The 21,252-nt window shown below is 39.7% G+C and overlaps 1 protein-coding gene and 1 non-coding gene across 3 annotated transcripts in view; both read right to left on the bottom strand.

Annotated features, from left to right (window-relative positions):
- IARS1 (isoleucyl-tRNA synthetase 1) overlaps positions 1-14,624 on the bottom strand; it is a 77,470-nt gene extending 62,846 nt beyond the window's left edge. For both annotated transcript variants that reach the window (XM_012116190.3, XM_060409044.1), the window contains exons 1-6: positions 14,534-14,624; positions 7,601-7,727; positions 6,795-6,951; positions 6,431-6,550; positions 3,917-3,999; positions 1,082-1,199 (exon numbers count right to left, since the gene is read on the bottom strand). In XM_012116190.3, the coding sequence (XP_011971580.1) occupies positions 1,082-1,199; positions 3,917-3,999; positions 6,431-6,550; positions 6,795-6,951; positions 7,601-7,719 (597 nt within the window). In that variant the 5' untranslated portion in view covers positions 7,720-7,727; positions 14,534-14,624. The remainder of the gene's footprint in view (positions 1-1,081; positions 1,200-3,916; positions 4,000-6,430; positions 6,551-6,794; positions 6,952-7,600; positions 7,728-14,533) is intronic.
- LOC114113442 (small nucleolar RNA SNORA84) lies at positions 10,853-10,985 on the bottom strand. The gene has a single exon (XR_003588476.1). It is a non-coding gene; the product is annotated as a small nucleolar RNA SNORA84 (small nucleolar RNA).
- Positions 14,625-21,252: the final 6,628 nt, after the last annotated feature.

Raw genomic sequence — 21,252 nt, 5'->3', positions numbered from 1 at the left:
CCATTTGAATACAAACACATGAGAACAGATACTTCTTATTTCTAAAGAATTACAGTCTTTACTATCTCTCTGGATAAGGTAAAGCAGTACACTGAGTCCCTTGGACTGCAAGGAGATCAAACCAGTCAATCCTAAAGGAAATCAATCCTGAATATTCACTTGAAGGACTGATGCTGAAGCTGAAGCTCCAATACTTTGGCCACCTGATACAAAGAGCTGACTCAGCAGAAAAGACCCTGATGCTGGGAAAGATTGAAGGTAGGAGGAGCAGGGGACGACAGAGAACAAGATGGCTGGATGGCATCACTGACTCAATGGACATGAGTTTGAGCAAGCTCTGGGAAATGGTGAAGGACAGGGAAACCTATCGTGCTGTAGTCCTTGGTGTTGCAAAGAGTTGGACACAACTGAATGACTGAACAAAGAACACTGTGTAAATATCAGACATGTTTAAATTCTTATACCAAAGACAGCAAGTTATTTCATTCATCAAAGAAAAGATCATAATACATCACTAACTGCAAATCAGATTTTCTTCCAAATACTTTTAACAAGTAAATGATATTACAAGGTCTGAGACGAGGCATAAAATAATGCTAAGCAATAAGCCTTATGAAACAGTGACTTGAGGAAAATAGAGCAGAGCTGGACTTATTAAACAAAGAGAGGCATAAAAATATGGTTAAAATAAGCAAAATCTATCAATCAAAATCTATCTATTAAGACCAGCTGAGGGCTTCCCCAGTGGCTCAGTTCGTAAAAAACTGCCTGCCAATGCAGGAGAAGCAAGAGATATGGGCTTGATCCCTAAGTGGGAAGATCCCCTGGAGAGGGAAATGGAAACCCACTCCAATATTTTTGCCTGGAAAATTCCATGAACAGAGGAGCCTGGCAGGCCACAGTCCATGAGGTCGCAAAGAGTAAGACAAAACTAAGAGCACACGTGTGCACATCACATTAAAATACATAATTTACATCTCTCCCCAGGCTTAACGTTCCACACTGGGACTAGGTTACCATGATCATCACAACCATTTAACTTCTGATTACATAACTTAATGTCCAATGCCATCTCACATACCTTGTAATTCTGGTGAGATTCAAAGTTGGAGAGTGGAGTATTGCATGCAGTGGAAAAGGGCATGACTTTCACACCTCTATAAACAAGCCCTTTATCATAGAGTTGTTTGAAGATCCACCTGGCAAGTAAAGAGAAAGAATTTTTCAAAATCTACATCAAAAAAACACTGTTTTCCCAAATACAAACATTTATGCCAGTCTAGTTTCCATTTGCAGAGTATCGGACAGGCAAAGACATAGAAACACATGCCTCTCAACTGGTGAATAGCTGGTAAATTATAACAGATCAGTATAATGAGATTTTATGTAGACATTAAACCTGGAGAGGGAAATAATAATCCACTCCTGTATTCTTGCCTGGTGAATCCCATGGACATAGGAGCCTGGCAGGCTACAATCAATGGGGTTGCAAAGAGTCAGACACCACTTAGCGACTAAACAACAACAACGTAGACATTCAAAGTGCTAGTATCTGCTGACACAGAAAGATGCTCATGACTTGATGTTGACTGAGAAAAGCAACTGACACCATATTGTACAATGAGGTACCAATTATGTAAAACTATACATATCAGTATACATATTTATATTTTTAGAGATGCTAAAAAAAATAGGTTTCCACCAATGTATTAACTTACAGTTGGGATTTTAGGTTTTTTTTGTTTTTATTCATACTTTTCTGGTGTATTGTTTAAATTTCACTATAACGGACAGTTTTACAAAGGCTTAAGTAGAAATAATTGGGATTAGAACCAGATATCTCTCCTATAGTCAGTCAAGAATGTTTATTAAACACTTAAACATGTTGCATTATGCTAAGTGCACCAAGACACTGCATACCAGTCATCCCAGGTTCTCCTGTGGTGACCAGTCACCTTTCCCGGATGGATACAAGAATCCATTTGGTGGGAATCCTTACTTAATTCTGCCTTTATTAACCCACTTTTGTAGTTTGAGTCCTAAGTACTCAGAACAATAAATGAATCAAATTCTCTCCCATATGCTAAAATACATTTTTGTGAAAAAACTGTGCACAAATTTTCATGGTAATCCTTGACTTTGAATAAAGTCTGAAAGCCTGGTGTCTTGTAGCACATTTCCCAAGTTTAAACTTTAAATTAAATTATATATTCTGATTCAAGTACATTCACAGGAGACCAGAAGAACTGTCAGATTTGATATCATTAAGATCCAGATTCAAACCTAAGAGCCATATAACTCACTGAGTGATCTCAGACAAATCACAATCACTTGCCTTTACCTCCAACAGGGTCTAACCCCAATTCACAAGACTTTCTGAATCATCTGGAAAAATTGATATGGAAGTACTTTATATATACTCAAAAGTACCAACTCAATCTAAATTATCATCATTAACATTATCATTTTAAATGTATCACCTATTATTATTTTTATGTTCACACTAGGTTTATGTGCCTTATTTATATGCCAACACGTTCCTCAGGAATAACTAACATTCTAATACTAAGAGGCTTTGAATGATTTTCCCCTGACTGAAATATGTTTTAATGTAAATAAAGAATACGATGTAAAGCTGCGGTAGCACTAGCAGTGTGGTAGCACTAGCCACATGTGCTCATTTAAATTTATTAAAATTAGAAATTCAGTTTCTCAGTCATACTAACCACATTTAAGTGCTAAATACTTAAATGCTGATCTAGAGCATAAAGAATACCTTCTTTCTCAGATATTTAACAGAAACCTTGCACTAGTCGTGAGAACTCCAGCTAGTCAGTGAAACAGGAAGAAAGTTCCTGTCCAAAGTCCTTGCCTTGTCAGAGTATTTAATCAACTTCCACCCTTGGATATATGGGTCTGGAGATGCACTCACAGGGGTACATTAGAGTCAGAGGGTCTGAGAACTGCCCTAGATATCTAGCTCCTCAAAGGACATGTGCCAAGCATTTGCAACAGATCTTGACTAATAGAAATGTAATCAGGAAGACAGGAAGAAGCAAAGCACTTCAGTGCAGGGCCAAAAAAAGAGAATCCTACAAAAGATCTCTGCAACTCACCGGTAATTATACATAACTTAACAAAAGTACGACTTCCTCAAGGTCTGAGTTATGTACACAGGGCATTTTGTAGCCATGATAATTGTTTGCCAACTAATGATATGTAATGATTCTCAGACTACTATAGGAAGCTCAAGTTAAATTACCTATCAAAACTGGCATTGCAACAATTCTATTTACAGTTAAAGGAAACAAAATTAATTTTGAATCTGTTAGGAAACAATGACTGCATGTATAATTTCTCTCAGTAAAAAATTCAAGTACACATCAAAAATTCAAGTATCATTAATACCTTCTTAGAATCTAAAATATACTGAATTCAAAAATAAATTTAGGGGTAGAAGGAATGAATAGTACTGTAGAATTTCAGGGAATATAAATACTCTGTATGATATCAGAATTATGGAAGTATGTCATCACATTATCTGTCCAAATCCAAAGAATGTACAAGAAGAGGGAACCCTAATGGAAACTCTGGACTTCAGTTGATTGTGACCTGTCAATACAGGTTCATAAATTGTAACAAATGTACCACTCTGGTGGGGGATGTTGACAATAGAGGAGGCTCTGTATGTGTGGAGGCACAAAGTATGTGGGAAATGTCTATATCTTCCTCTTTTTATCTTTTTAGAGCATTTTTAGGTTCACAGCAAAATTAAGTCTTTAAAAAACAAAGAAAAAACAAATCAATTCCCAAAGATTTCAGGTAACTATGAAACAAGCTGATTCATACTAGAGCATCTCTCTACTAACTAATACAATAACACAGTTATTATATTTATACCATCAAATAAACTTACCAGACAGATTCCATGAATTGTGGATACAGAGTTTTGTAGTCATTGTCAAAGTCAATCCATCGGCCAAGTCTGGTAATAGTAGACTTAAAACATGTGAATATTAAAAAAATAGGAATAAAAAAATAAAAAATAAAAAATAAATAAAAAAATAGGAATATTAGAGTTTTTAGACAACATGTTACTACATAGCAATTATCATTATATATGATGATTCTGGAAGAACAATCAATGGTTCAAGTAAATCTATATTGTAAACAACACATAAAAGTCTACCAAAGCTACCAAATGTCAAACACTGCAGATCTAACTGTTGCTGGCATGAATCATAAATGGTTGCTAAAATTAATGAGTCATAGTATGATAAGAGGAGAAGGCAATGGCAACCCACTCCAGTAACTCTTGCCTGGAAAATCCTATGGATGGAGGAGCCTGGCAGGCTGCAGTCCATGGGGTCGCTAAGAGTCAGGCACGACTGAGCGACTTCACTTTCACTTTTCACTTTCATGCATTGGAGAAGGAAATGGCAACCCACTCCAGTGTTCTTGCCTGGAGAATCCCAGGGACGGGGGAGCCTGGTGGGCTGCCGTCTATGGGGTCACAGAGTCGGACATGACTGAAGCGACTTAGCAGCAGCAATATGATAAGAAACAGGGTACTTAGTAATTACAAAGGAAAACCTGAAACTTGACAATGGAGAAATTTCACAGAATCAAGAAACAGGGTACTTAGTAATTACAAAGGAAAACCTGAAACTTGACAATGGAGAAATTTCACCGAATCGCCTTAGTGAACATCAACAATGCCAATGAGACATATCAGCACTGCGTGCCTTCTGGTATGACAGTCTAAGAGGGCTTGATGTTACTTCTTAGGCATTTTTGCCAAAACAGTATAACCTAAACTGAATCATGAGGAAATAACAGACATTGAGGGAATTTCTGTATTCTTTAAAAGAGACAAGGTCATGAAGACAAAAGATTGAAGGAATGTTCCAGATTGAAGGAGACTGCAGAAATACAACAACTAAATGAAATCTGTATTCCTAGACTGGATCTTGCATCAGAAATAAGAGTTAGCAGACAACTGGTTAAATCTGAATAGGTGTATAATATTATATCAATGTTAATTTCCTGATTTTGATAATTATACCATAGTCATTAAAGGTGTTAGCTTTTGGGAAGTGGGTGATTGGTATGCTGCTGCTGCTGCTAAGTCGCTTGTAGTGTCTGATTCTGTGCGACCCCACAGACGGCAGCCCACCAGGCTCCGCCATCCCTGGGATTCTCCAGGCAAGAACACTAGAGTGGGCTGCCATTTCCTTCTCCAATGCATGAAAGTGAAAAGTCAAAGTGAAGTCACTCAGTCGTGTCCGACTCTTTGCAACTCCATGGACTGCAGCCTACCAGGCTCCTCTGTCCATGGGATTTTCCAGGTAAGAGTACTGGAGTGGGGTGCCATTGCCTTCTCTGGGGTGATTGGTATAGATGCTCTTTATACTATTTTTTGGGGGAAAAAGGAAGCCCACATGTATATTACAATCATCAGGACTTTTTCCTACTAGTGACCAGGCAATAAAGGTAGATTCAGGAAAGTTAGGTTAGGAGAAAATTAAGGAGCTTTGATTTTTAGGTTGGTGAAATCAAATTTCATTAAACAATAAAAATAAGTTTTGAACAGAAAGAGCACAATAGTCTTGAGAGAAATAACTTGGCAAGGTAAGTGGAAAGAACATGAGCAAGAGACCAATTATTAGATTGTTATAGAAATGAAGATAATGGTGGCTGAAAGACGAGGCTGTAGGAATGGAAAGAAATGTCTAGATAAGAGATATTAAGAAAGGTTTGCTCGAATTTGACATTTGAACATGTCATGATGACTAAAGTTTGAAGTCTAGAAGACTGATACCACTGGCAGGAACAGCAAATTTGAAAAAGTGGTAAGATCATGAATATGGGAAAAAATAAAAGCCAGACATGTTTTTGAATTGTACAGGTATCTGTACAGTTGTACAACAATCTGAGAGGCAGGGAGGAAAGGGGAAGTTGAAGACCTTTGTTTCTAAGCCCATCAGAATTAAGAGAAGACAACACTCTGCCAGACTTGACAGTTATACTTAAACGTATCAGCTGTGGGAGGTCTATGACTAGAAAAGCAGTGAGCAAGATGGGCATCAAGCTAACATAAGGAGTCCAAATGTGAATCATTTTTAACATCTGAATTTTAAAACTGCAACATTCAAGTTAATCTGTTTGCTAGGACAGCATGATTCCTGTCATACACTGTGGGTAGGTAGGAGATTAAATTTGGAAGATCAGGAACATAGAAATCAGAAAAGAAAGGGCTCAGCTTAACAGTTTAGGTAATAAAGTTGAAGATGGAAGCTAAACAGTCCTTTAAAGAGGACAGTCAACTTTGGGTGCATGTCATAAAAAGCACAAACAATCATAAAGTATTTCAACTCCCCTTTAAAAACTAGTTTTTTAAAAAAATTCTACTTAAAACAACCAACTATACCTTCCATTCAGCAGAGTATCGCATCACAATTGCTCGGCACTGACTGTTATACTCTGCAATCCCCAATTTGGCTACATCCTCTGGTCCTCTGATTCCCAGGGTCTTATCAATTTCATATTCCTGAAAATTTGCAGTAAGATTGTTAATATCCCTGTCCTATGAAATAAATGCAATTCAACAAAGCAAGAAATAAAAGGGATTTAAAAAAATTAGTTCTCAGAAAATCTATAGAGAAAATGAACTGTACATAAAGTTGAAGAATATCTGATTATAGCAAAAATTCATATTTTAACATATTATATATAGAAATATAATGCTTATTTTAAAATATCAGAACATAATACGGCTGATGACTCAAACATACCACAGGTAAACCATGACAATCCCAACCAAATCTTCTGTCAACGTGAAACCCACTCTGGTGAGCATATCTTGTAACTATATCTTTAATTGTCCCTGCAAGTATATGTCCATAGTGAGGCAGTCCAGTTGCAAAAGGAGGCCCATCATAGAAGGTAAATCTAAGAGGTAAGAAAAATTTGTTGTTACTTTAAAATAGACAGCAAAAATTAAGACAGAATTTTATTATAGACAGCTCCTGTAACAGTACAGTCTTTGGGGAGAAGAAAAGCTGCAAGGCTAGGAAACTCAGACACAACTCATTAGGTATCTCCTGGAGGCCTTGCATTCAAAAAGGCTAATTATGACCATTTGGAGAGACCTGCATTAGACCATCCATTCTTCATTTATTAGTTCTATGAGCTAAAGGAAATTATTCATCCTGATCATAATTTAGATCATCTGTAAAACTGGGCAAAAAACACCTATTATAAGGTTTTTTGAGCAGAAGTGATACATGATAGAAACAGTAATTAAAGAAAAGACTAGTTTTTAGGTGAATGAAGAATAGAGGTAGGAAGAACCCCAATAGGAAGCTACTACACTACTTGTCTAAATGCTTAAATGAGAATGGTGATAATAAGAAAAGTGGAAAGGAAGAGACTTGATATATAAACTATCTGGAAGACCTCTTTAACAAACTGAATCTACCTCTAGTAATTAAGACCTCATTCATTCAACATGTATCTACTACTGAGATATATAAAGAGGTAGGAGATTCTGAGAAATGATTATTTTTAGCCTATACCTTTACCAAAGAAATTCACATACTTTGGCCTATGTTTTGATTGCTTTAAGCATTCTTGGAAACAATTAAAGTCAGACCAAAACTGCAAGATTTTCTCTTCTTCAGCAGGAAAATTGATATTTTCTGGAACTTGTTGAACCATTTTTGTCACTGCAAGAGAAATAAAATTTTTTATTCTCAAAGGAGAAATCTAGGAATAACAGAATACCATACTTTAAAATGAATGTTCCTATCACTAGCCATGATACTACATGGTACTTTAAACTTTTTAAAGGTAAAGTTTATATACCATCAAGTTCACCCTTTTAAAGTGTACAATTCACTTTTACCTTTTTCTTTTTAAAGTATATACACAAGACTGTGCAACCACCACCACTCTCTAATTTCAAAACATTTCATCACTATTCCCTCTTCGGCCTTCAAAAAAAGGCTAATGTACACATTAGCAGTCATTCTCCATCCTCTTCTTCACTAGACTTCTGGTGACTGTTCTGCCTCCTTTCTAGATCTTCCTATTTTGGACATTTCACATAAATGAAATTACGTATACACAGACTACTGGATCTGGCTTCTTTTACTTAGAATTATGTTTTCAAGGTTCATCCATCTTGTAACATATACTCATACTTCATTTTTCATTTATGGCTGAATAATAATTCATTTTACAGATATGACACTTTTTCTTTATTAATTCCTCAGTCCATGGACATTAGCATTGTTTTCACTTTTGGACAGGGCAATTTTTATGTGGACATAAGTTTTCAGCTCTTAGGTAAATACCTAGGAGTGAAACTGCTGGGTTATGGTAACCACATTCAACTTTTTGAGAAACTGCCAAAATGCGTTCCAAAGCTGCGGTGTCATTTTACATTGTCCTAGAAGAGAGTAAGATTCCAGTTTTTCTACATCTTCACTCCTTATTGTCCATCTTTGGATTATAGGAAATCCTAGGTGGTATGAAGTAGTATCTCACTGTGCTTTTGATTTCCATTTCCCTAATGATTAGTGATGCTGAGTTTTTTGGTCATTTTATACCTTCTTTGGAGAAGTGTCTATTCATCTTTTGCCTAATGTTTAATTGGGCTGTCTTTCTACTGCTAAATTGTAAGAATTCCTTTTTTTTTTTTAAGAGAAGAAATAGAAGTATTTTCTTTATATTATCGCCTACAAATTGCTCAGGCTTACATTTTATTTTTATATCTGTTATCCATTTGAGTTAATTTGTGAAGTATGTAAAGTATATGTCTAGATTAATTATTTTGTATATGGATGACCAGTTGTTTCAGCACCATTTATTTGTTGAAAACACTGTCCTTCCTTTACTGAATTGTCTTTACTGCTATGTTGTATAGCAGTGGTGAGAGAGAACTGTTTGTGTTCTTCCTGATCTTAGTGGGAAAGTACATAGTTTCTCACCCTAAGTATGATGTTATTTGTAGATTTTTGAGATGTCACTTGTCCAATTCAGGAAATTCCATTCTAGTCCTATTTTTCTGAGTGCTTAAAATCAGTAGGTCAAGTGCATTTCCTGCATCTCTCTGTAGGACTGTATGATTTTCTCGTCTGTTGGCTTGATGGACTATGTTAATTAATTTTTTAATATTGAACCAGCCTTGTATACTTGGAATAAACTCTACTTGATCATGATGTATAATTATTTTTATGGCTTGGTTTTATGATTTGGTTTTTATTCTATTTTATTTGACAGAACTAAAGGACTAACCATGAAATGGCAAATACACAAACTGATTAAAAATAAAATTAGGGAATCTAATTAAAATTATATGGAAATTCAAGACCAGGGAAAATTTAAATCATGCAGATCCTTGGTCTAAATTAGCAACACTGATTCAAAATATGACTATCAGCTTCCTGGCAGCCAGACGAGGGATTAAAAAGTCAAAAGGATATTGATTTTGCACATAAGTGAAAATCTATAGAAAATGAGATTTATGCCACAGAGGTCTGAGTCACACACGGAAATCAGTGATCTGTTTAATTAATATTTTTAACATTAGAAAAAGTTGTTTGTAAAGTTTGTTACAAGCAGTATTTCTCCTTTTGTCTCTCCTTCATTCATTTTTGAGATGTGAGAGTGCCTTTGAGTTTTATATAGGAAAAAAAATAAGGAAAGAACATGTGTGCCATTTAACTCAACTATCCATTTTCTGATTAGAGTAAGCCATTCGCATGCGTGTGTGTGTGTGTGTGTGTGTGTGTGTGTGCTAAATCGCTTTAGTCACGTCCAACTCTGTGCAACCCTATGGACTGTAGCCTGCCAGGCTCCTCTGTTGATGGGATTCTCCAGGCAAGAATACTGGAGTGGGCTGTCATGCCCTCCTCCGGGGAATCTTCCCAACCCAGAGATTGAACCTGTATCTCTTATGTATCCTGCATTGGCAGGCAGGATACATACTTACTAGTAGTGCCACCTGGGAAGCGCAGAGTGTGCCATTAAATATTATTAAACAGAAGTTGAAAGGTATTTTGGATCTTCAGCTCTTGTCATAATTCACAGACTTTCAGGATGGCTGCTGCTGCTGCTAAGTCCCTTCAATCGTGTCCGACTCTGTGCAACCCCATAGACAGCAGCCCACCAGGTTCCCCTGTCCCTGGGATTCTCCAGGCAAGAACACTGGAGTGGGTTGCCATTCCCTTCTCCAATGCATGAAAGTGAAAAGTGAAAGTGAAGTCGCTCAGTCGTGTCCGACTCTTCGAGACCCCATGAACTGCAGCCCACCAGGCTCCTCCGTCCTTGGGATTTTCCAGGATGGAGAGAGGCATTAAAGTCTGTGCATTTACTGATGTAGGAGTCCTACTGGATCAGTGACAACCTTATTAGAGACAAGTTGAAACTTAAAGACGTTATATCTGAAGACTAACAGATCTTCAGGTATCAACACATTTATGTCAGTCACTCTTCATGCTTGTAAGGCTGGTCCTATTATTCTAGCATCTATAAAAGCTGACCGGAGTAGACTCACCAGCCCTTCCTCAGATTAAGGAGTCCAAATCTACATTTTAACAAGATCTGAGTGAATTAGCATGCACATCAAAATTTAAGTCCTTCTCTTAAACTGTTCTGTTATTTTATCTAAACATTTTTCTTTTTTTTTTTTTTTTAAAGAAAATGAGAGTTAAGCTTTCTGTGAAGATGGCTTTAAAGTTTTATAAAATTTCCAGTGAGCCTCTGCATCTCCAGAGATTAAGAACCACAGCATTATTAGGCCAAATACAAAGACCCCATGTAATGGCACTGACTATTCCAGGAAGTTTCATGTATCAGTGACCGGGCTATGGCGGCTGCTGAGGAGAAACAGCCCCCATGCATATATCACAGGATTGCTCTAGCCCCTCACATCCACTGGAGAGCTGTACCTGCACAACAGCATCCAGTAACCACAGGGCTTGTGGGTCAAAGTGGGAGCAGAAAGAGGAGGGGGATTAACCTTACCAGGTCATGCTCGGGGAAACAATCTCCTCTTCTTCCTTTCAACTATAATTCAAGATCTCCACTATCTTCCCTATTCCATGACTCCTGACCTCTTTAGCCTCAACATCCTGTTCAGTAATTTCTAGATACACTCCTTGACCTTTACTTGTGTTTATCTCAACATACCTTGGAAAAGCACACACAAAAAATTTAAAAATAAATCTCATGATCTTCTTTACCACACTTGCTCCCATTTTTAATATCACTGTTCTAGTAGTTCCACTATTTCTTCCCATTACCTGAAATTTCGGAGTCACCTTTAATACAACCAGATGATCCCCATATCCAACACATCACCAAGTTACATGGGTCTGACTTCTAAGTCTAATTCTCTATTCCATCTTCCTCATTCCCAGATCTTCATAACTTGTTACATTAAGTCAAATTTAACCCCAGTGGCGGGTCCACCACCAGCCTTTTTAAAGACAACTTCTATCTTATTAACATATAAGCCAGAGAGGCAGGCACTGGAGAAGGAAATGGCAACCCACTCCAGTATTCTGGCCTGGAGAAGCCCAGGGACAGAGGAGCCTGATGCGCTGCCATCTATGGGGTCGCACAGAGTCGGACATGACTGAAGTGACTAAGCAGCAGCAGCAGCAGCAAGCCAGAGATATACTTACACAAATGTGTAAAATATGTACAAAGATATCAGCTGAAGCACTTCTATAGCCAAATATCAGGAAATAATTTAAATACCCATGAATAGGTAATAGACTAAAATAAATTATGGTACATCAATGCCATGCAGGCAGTAAAAATAATAAACCAAAATATGTAAGCATACATATTACTTAAACATACTGACAAACAGTGAGTCACAGTTGCTGATAGTAATTTATACTATATGCAATATATTATTGTCAAGTGATTAGAAAATCTACATATATATACTAAGTCTATGTTTAAGCAATTCTGTACTTAATTTAGAAGGCTACCCACCCAACTTAACAATGGCTATCACCAGAGAATAGGATACAATGAGGAAAGTGTGAAGGAACATATTTTTATTTACTTCATATTACTCGGTTTTTATTATTTTTGAGTAGGTCATTAACTTTATCAGGTGTCCCTGGTGCCTCAGAAAGTAAAGAATCTGTCTGCAATATGGGAAACCCAGGTTTGATCCCTGGGTAGGGAAGATCCCCTGGAGGAGGAAACGGCTACCCACCCCAGTATTCTTGCCTGGAGAATTCCATGGACAGAGGAGCCTGGCGGGCTACAGTCCATGAGGTCACAAAGAGTCAGACACAACAAGAGAAAAATAAATACTATATATCCTGCACACCACCTTCCTAATGGAAAAGTTCTAGAAGTACCATTTCTGTATTAAAAATATATATATATCCAGTGGTTCCTTACTCCCAGCGGTTTCTGTTCAGGCTTTTCTCTGGGGCACCATGATCTTACCTACAATTCCTGCTCCTGACCTTTTCTTTACTCTTAAAAAACTCAAGCTCCAAACTAAATCACATTCTTAGACACTGCTGAAAAACAAGACTTTTGGCTAACATAACTGCTTTCCAGTATCAGGCCCTTTCTCTTAAGTACTCTAGCACTAGTTAGCATAAATGTACTCTGCTCTATGGGAATTTACCAATCCAACTTTTTCAAAATTAAATATCCCCCTCCCCAGCATCTGTTCCTCTCCTACACATCAAGGTTTATTTATATCACATTTCTCTCCAATTCAACTGTAAATTTGTTGCTGGCAAAAGCATTTCACTAACCTCTATTTTATGTCTTACTGTGTGCTTACACAGCATAGGTGCTCAAAAATATGTAAATGAATCCCTTTGTCAGCATCCTTAGTGATACTCCTTCCAATTGATTTTCCAATCTATCCCCACTCCATGGGCTCCTCTTGCCAAGAATGATTAAGAGGGTTGGCTTTGGAATGTGACGGTTTTGATGCCACAACTTAGTATGTGGCTTATAGGAAAAGTTATACAACCTTTAAATTTCAATTATATCATCTGTAAAATAAAGGTTGTAAATACTCGCAATGCTAATTTAAGATTAAGTGAAATCGCAGCAATCACTTGCCATCTATGTAAACTATTACTACTTCTTTGTCCACAAATGCTACTCTTACTGCCTTTGCCCAGTCACTAAATCATCTTCCCAAAAAGAATTAGAGTGCAGTCTACATTGAGCTGCCTCCTGTTCCCTATAATTCACTCTTTAATAATCACTTATGAAAAGGATATTTTATCCACTATTTTACCAATAATTTTTAAAAGCTCATTTTATTTACTAAAATCCCTAAATCAACTGCTTTGCCTCTAGTTTCATCCTGCCTTTCTTCTCTGCAACTCCTGAATGAATGCAAAAACTAATATTGTCCGACCTGAAAAAAAAAAACAAAAACAAAAACCTCATCTTCCTTCATGTATTCATTTCAAACACCACTTCACTAAAGAAGAAAATCATTCATAAGGCTGGAAGTTAAGCATCGTCTCCCACTTGTTCTTCACACAAAACTACACTGAATACAGCAACTCCTCATCTCCTCAATCACACACAACCTAAAATCCTGCTATACATTACACTACAGTCCTCTGCACCTACTCCTCCAGTTACTATTCATTTTCAGGGCCAAATCCACTGTAGTTCCTGAGAAGCCGCCTTCTCCCAACGAACAACTGATCCTCATCTGGGCCCTTGGATTACTGTGTTAAAGACTGTTAGACTGGAGACGCCGCGCTTACTTACTTCCCTCTAATCCCAGACACCCAGCAATACATGCTCATTTCTGGGAACCTAAGATGCTAAAGCTGAAACTACAGTACTTTGGCCACCTCACGCGAAGAGCTGACTCACTGGAAAAGACTCTGATGCTGGAGGGATTGCGGGCAGGAGGAGAAGGGGACGACAGAGGATGAGATGGCTGGATGGCATCACTGACTCTACGGACGTGAGTCTGGAGTGAACTCCGGGAGTTGGTGATGGACAGGGAGGACTGGCGTGCTGCGATTCATAGGGTCGCAAAGAGTCAGACACGACTGAACGACTGAAGACTTGATTTGTTCTTATGAATACCTAGACTTTCAAGTAATTTCGTCCACCTTCTGAACTTCTCCAGTGAGCTCGATCACACCAAATTTTCTGAATCACTCAATGGCTCAAGTGTTAGTTACCAGGATCCCAGGCTGAAGCTGGGTAACCTGCAAGGTTTATAACGCTGGGTCGAACCGCTGAGCCAGGATTGGTACCTAGTTGGATTCTTCAGCCCCATTTAGACCGTCTCCCAGTCTTTTCCTTGGAAACGGATATGCACGTACTAACCCGTGGCCCCCAATAAACATTAAAAATAATTCTTGTAAACCAGAGGGGACCGTGGGTCTCCGTGGGCAGGAAGGGGCGTATCTGAGGGGCCCGTGGGCAGGACAAGGTGACCTGAGGAGCCCCGCGGACAGGACAGGGAGTAACTGAGGGGCCCCACGAGCAGGACCGAGCGTACCTTAGCGGCCTCCAGAACGGCGTAGCTCTGAAAGAAACGAGTCTACGTCTTGTCCGGGTGATGCAATGTCCAGACAGCGTGAGGCTAAGAGGAAGAGTCCCGGTTTGCCACGGCCAATCAGAGCCCGGCATTTGACACCCAGCAACAAGCCGGACGTCTATTGGCAAAGTGGGTCTCCAATCACTCCCACCCGTCTTTCCTAGGTGTGCACTGTGAAGCTTGCGGTCTAGTCCCGGGCGTGACGGCTATACCTTACGTTCTTAAAGCAGCTAGGGCAATGGTGGAGGACGCGACCATTTTATAGAACGGAGACTGATTGGGAGAGGCACACAGGAAACATGCTGTGCATCTTGACAAGGCGTTGTTCCACAAGATGTTTGCCTTCATCAGACAGACTGTACACGGAACAGATGTCCATTTCCCCACGGGTAAACCAAATGCAACGCCAGGGCCTCAGTTACGGTGTGGAGCCATGAGTGCGCAGTGGCAAGGCTGCTTTACTAGGTGATACTAAGGAAAGCAAGCCTAGACATTAAGGCAATATTTTTTTAGTGTAATGGAGACCTGCACCAAAGCACCTTGGAGTCTGCAAAAATGCAGAGTCCTGGAGCAAAGACTAGGCTTGTTAAGTCTCTGAGATGGGCCGTAAAAATCTTCCTGTGGAATGTGCTCAGGTCTGTGCAACTCTTTGCCACCCCATGGACTGTAGTCTGCCAGGCTCCTCTTTTCATGGGATTTTTCAAGCAGAGGAATACTGGAGTGGGTTACCATTTCCTCCTTACGGGGATCTTTCCTACCCTGGGATGGAACCTGTGTCTCTTGCATCTCCTGCATAGGCAGGCTGATTGTTCACCACTACCACCACCTTGGAAGCCCATTTTAACACACATTCTCGATAATTACACTCCTCACTAAAATTCTTGACCTGCCTATCTGATGAGACCCTCCAATATCGCAGGGAAATACAGAGGCCACAGAACAGTCGGAGAGGAGCTGAAGCACTAGAGGTCAGTGCAGTTCACGGAAACCTTTCCTTTCTCCTTGAGTGCCACCTGCAGAGTTCTCATGAATTGTACTGCAGAAATAATGGTAAACAAACATACAGAGAGATATAACAAGAAAGGAAGAAAATGCCTGACAACCAGCGTTATAAGTATTGCATCTTAATGTTTCCTGTATGGAAAACAAAATTATTTGCCTATTAATCTGCTTACTTATATATTTTGAATCTCCCCAGCACCCTATGGGTATGTTGATTAAAAATGAAAGGGAATCCAGAGCCATGCAAAGGACAGTTGATCTCAGCACTTGAGCCAGAATATGAAGAAAACTTCAGCCCTTGACAAATTGAGAGTTATTCAGTGTATAACTGCTTCAGTTCAGTTCACTCACTCAGTCGTGTCCGACTCTTTGCAACCCCATGAAGAACAGCACGCCAGGCCTCCCTGTCCATCACCAACTCCCGGACTTCACTCACACTCACGTCCATTGAGTCAGTGTTGCCATCCAGCCATCTCATCCTCAGTCGTCCCCTTTTCCTCCTACCCCCAATCCCTCCCAGCATCAGAATCTTTTCCAATGAGTCAACTCTTCGCATGAGGTGGCCAAAGTACTGGAGTTTCAGCTTTAGCATCATTCCTTCCAAAGAAATCCCAGGGCTGATCTTCAGAATGGACTGGTTGGATCTCCTTGCAGTCCAAGGGATTCTCAAGAGTCTTCTCCAACACCACAGTTCAAAAGCATCAGTTCTTCGGTGCTCAACCTTCTTCACAATCCAACTCTCACATCCATACATGACCACAGGAAAAACCATAGCTTTGACTAGACGGACCTTAGTCGGCAAAGTAATGTCCCTGCTTTTGAATATGCTATCTAGGTTGGTCATAACTTTTCTTCCAAGGAGTAGGCATCTTTTAATTTCATGGCTGCAGTAAACATCTGCAGTGATTCTGGAGCCCAAAAAAATAAAGTCTGATACTGTTTCCACTGTTTCCCATCTATTTCCCATGAAGTGATGGGACCGGATGCCATGATCTTTGTTTTCTGAATGTTGAGCTTTAGCCAACTTTTTCGCTCTCCTCTTTCACTTTCATCAAGAGGCTTTCTAGCTCCTCTTCACTTTCTGCCATAAGGGTGGTGTCATCTGCATATCTGAGGTTATTGATATTTCTCCCGGCAATCTTAATTCCAGTTTGTGCTTCTTCCAGCCCAGCATTTCTCATGATGTACTCTGCATAGAAGTTAAATAAGCAGGGTGACAATATACAGCCTTGACATACTCCTTTTCCTATTTGGAACCAGTCTGTTGTTTCATGTCCAGTTCTAACTGTTGCATCCTGACCTGCATACAGATTTCTCAAGAGGCAGGTCAGGTGGTTTGGTATTCCCATCTCTTTCAGAGTTTTCCACAGTTTATTGTGATCCACACAGTCAAAGGCTTTGGCATAGTCAATAAAGCAGAAATCGATGTTTTTCTGGCACTCCCATGCTTTTTCCATGATCCAGTGGATGTTGGCAATTTGATCTGTTTCCTCTGCCTTTTGTAAATCCACCTTGAACATCAGTAAGTTCACGGTTCACGTATTGCTGAAGCCTGGCTTGGAGAATTTTGAGCATTGCTTTACTAGCATGTGAGATGAGTGCAATTGTGTGGTAGTTTGAGCATTCTTTGGCATTGCCTTTCTTCACGATTGGAATGAAAACTGACCTTTTCCAGTCCTGTGGCCACTGCTGAGTTTTCTAAATTTGCTGGCATATTGACTGCAGCACTTTCACAGCATCATCTTTCAGGATTTGAAATAGCTCAATTGGAATTCCATCACCTCCACTAGCTTTGTTCAAAGTGATGCTTTCTAAGGCCCACTTGACTTCACATTCCAGGATGTCTGGCTCTAGATGAGTGATCACACCATCGTGATTATCCGGGTCGTGAAGATCTCTTTTGTACAGTTCTTCTGTGTATTCTTGCCACCTCTTCTTAATATCTTCTGCTTCTGTTAGGTCCATACCATTTCTGTCCTTTATTGAGCCCATCTTTGCATGAAATGTTCCCTTGGTATCTCTGATTTTCTTGAAGAGATCTCTAGTCTCTCCCATTCTGTTGTTTTCCTCTCTTTCTTTGCATTGATCGCTGAAGAAGGCTTTCTTATCTCTTCCTGCTATTCTTTGGAACTCTGCATTCAGATGCTTATATCTTTCCTTTTCTCCTTTGCTTTTCACTTCTCTTCTTTTCACAGCTATTTGTAAGGCCTCCTCAGAAAGCCATTTTGCTTTTTTGCATTTCTTTTCCATGGGATGGTCTTGATCCCTGTCTCCTGTATAATGTCACGAACCTCTTTCCATAGTTCATCAGGCACTCTATCTATCAGATCTAGGCCCTTAAATCTATTTCACACTTCTACTGTATAATCATAAGGAATTTGATTTAGGTCATACCTGAATGGTCTAGTGGTTTTCCCTACTATCTTCAATTTAAGTCTGAATTTGGTAATAAGGAGTTCATGATCTGAGCCACAGTCAGCTCCTGGTCTTGTTTTTGTTGACTGTATAGAGCTTCTCCATCTTTGGCTGCAAAGAATATAATCAATCTGATTTCAGTATTGACTATCTAGTGATGTCCACGTATAGAGTCTTCTCTTGTGTTGTTGGAAGAGGGTGTTTGCTATTACCAGTGCATTTTCTTGGCAAAACTCTATTAGTCTTTGCCCTGCTTCTTTCCACATTCTAAGGCCAAATTTGCCTGTTACTCCAGGTGTTTCATGACTTCCTACTTTTGCATTCCAGTCCCCTATAATGAAAAGGACATCTTTTTGGGTTTTAGTTCTAAAAGGTCTTGTAGGTCTTCATAGAACCATTCAACTTCAGCTTCTTCAGCATTACTGGTTGGTATAACTGCTTAGTATAGCCAATAATATATCCTGGACTTGCCTGTGGGTGTCCAGAAGTCTCCAGTGGAGGCATGGGTCGGTGGTGGCCTGCTGCAGGGTTAGGGGCACTGATTGTAGCAGTACACGCATGGGATCTTTTGAGGGAGGTCACCATTATCTGCATTACCACAACCATAGTTTGGCTCCAGGTAGATAGCAGGGAGGAAACACAGCTCCATCAGATAAAACCCAGCTCCTCCATCAACAGAAAATTGGATTAACGATTTACTGAGCATGGCCCCGCCAATCAGAACAAAACCCAGTTTCCCCTTCAGTCAGTCTCTCCCACCAGGAAGCTTCCATAAGCCTCTTATCATTTTACATCAGAGGGCAGACAGACTGAAATCCACAAGCACAGAAAACTAACCAATCTAATCACATGGACCACAGCCTTGTCTAACTCAGTGAAACTATGAGCCATGCCATGTAAGGCCACCCAAGATGGACAGGTCATGGTGGAGAGTTCTGACAAAATGTGGGCCACTGGAGAAGGGAATGGCAAACCACTTCAGTATTCTTGCCTTGAGAACCTCATGAAAAGTATGAAAAGGCAAAAAGATAGGACACTCAAAGGTGAACTCCCCAGGTCGCTAGGTGCCAAACATGCTACTGTAGAAGAGTGGAGAAATAACTCCAGAAAGAATGAAGGGATGGAGCCAGAGCAAAAACAACACCCAGTTGTGGGTGTGACTGGTGATGGAAGCAAGGTCAGATGCTGTAAAGAGCAATATTGCATAGGATTCTGAAATGTTAGTTCCATGAATCAGGGCAAACTGGAAGTGGTCAAACAGGAGATGACAAGCTTGAATGTCAACAGTCAGGAATCCGCGAATTAAAATGGACTGGAATGGGTGAATTTAACTCAGATGACCATTATATCTATTTCTGTGGGCAAGAGTCCACAGAAGAAATGAAGTAGCCATCATAGTCAACAACAGCCTGAAATGCAGTACTTGGATGCAGTTGCAAAAACAACAGAATGATCCCTGTTCATTTCCAAGGCAAACCATTCAACACCACAGTAATCCAAGTCTATACCCCGACCAGTAATGCTGAAAAAGCTGAACGGTTCTACAAAGACCTACAAGACCTTCTAGAACTAACACCCAAAAAAGATGTCCTTTTCATTATAGGGGACTGGAATGCAAAAGCAGGAAGTCAAGAAACACCTGGAGTAACAGGCAAATTTGGCCTTGGAGTACAGAATGAAGCAGGGCAAAGGCTAATAGAGTTCTGCCAAGAGAACGCACTGGTCATAGCAAACACCCTCCTCCAACAACACAAGACTACATATGGACATCACCAGATGGACGACACTGAAATCAGACTGATTATATTCTTTGCAGCCAAATATGGAGAAGCTCTATACAGTCAGCAAAAACAAGACCTGGAGCTGACTGTGGTTCAGATCATGAACTCTTTATTGCCAAATTCAGATTTAAGTTGAAGAAAGTAGGAAAAACCACTAGACCATTCAAGTATGACCTAAAGCAAATCCTTAATGATTATACACTGGAAGTGAGAAACAGATTTCAGGGATTAGATCTGGTAGACAAGAGTGCCTGATGAACAATGGATGGAGGTTCGTGACATTGTACAAGAGACAGGGACCAAGACCATCCCCCAAAAATAGAAATGCAAAAAAGCAAAATGGCTTTCTAAGGAGGTCTTACAAATAGCTGCGAAGAGAAGCAAAAAGCAAAGGAGAAAAGGAAAGATATACCCATTTGAATGCAGAGTTCCAAAGAATAGCAAGGAGAGATAAGAAAGCCTTCCTCAGTGATCAGTACAAAGAAATAGAGGAAAATAATAGAATAGGAAAGACTAGAGATCTCTTCAAGACAATTAGAGATAGCAAGAGGACTTTTCATCCAAATATGGGCTCAATAAAGTACAGAAATGGTATGGACCTAATGGAAGCAGAAGATATTTCGAAGAGGTGGCAAGAATAAACAGAACTGTACAAAAAAGATCTTCACAGCCCAGATAATCACGATGGTGTGATCACTCACCTAGAGCCAGAAATCCTGAAATGTGAACTCAAGTGGGCCTTAGGAAGCATCACTATGAACAAAGCTAGTGGAGGTGATGGAATTCCAGTTGAGCTATTTCAAATCCTGAAAGATGATGCTGTGAAAGTGCTGCAGACAGTATGCCAGCAAATTTGGAAAACTCAGCAGTGGCCACAGGACTGGAAAAGGTCCGTTTTCATTCCAATCCCAAAGAAAGGCAATGCCAAAGAATGTTCAAACTACCACACAATTGCACTCATCTCACATGCTAGTAAAGCAATGCTCAAAATTTTCCAAGCCAGGTTTCAACAATACATGAACTGTGAACTTCCAGATGTTCAAGCTGGTTTTAGAAAAGGCAGAGGAACCAGAGATCAAATTGCCAATATCTGCTGGATCATCAAAAAAGCAAGGGAGTTCCAGAAAAACATCTATTTCTGCTTTATTGACTATGCCAAAGCCGTTGACTGTGAAGATCACAAACTCTAGAAAATTCTTCAAGTGATGGGAATACCAGACCACCTGACCTGCCTGTTGAGGAATCTGTGTGCAGGTCAGGAAGCAACAGTTAGAACTGGACACGGAACAACAGACTGGTTCCAAATAGGAAAAGGAGTACGTCAAGGCTGTATATTGTCACCCTGCTTATTTAACTTACAAGCAGAATACACTGGCTGGAATAAGCACAAGTCGGAAACAAGACTGCTGAGAGAAATATCAATAACCTCAGATATGTAGATGATACCACTCTTATGGCAGAAAGAAAGAACTAAAGAGCCAT

This window comes from Ovis aries, chromosome 2, assembly GCF_016772045.2.
Source record: "Ovis aries strain OAR_USU_Benz2616 breed Rambouillet chromosome 2, ARS-UI_Ramb_v3.0, whole genome shotgun sequence".
Taxonomy (NCBI): Eukaryota; Metazoa; Chordata; class Mammalia; order Artiodactyla; family Bovidae; genus Ovis; species Ovis aries.
The sequence above is the reverse complement of the archived record's forward strand: the minus strand, read 5'-3'. Positions and strand labels throughout refer to the sequence as shown.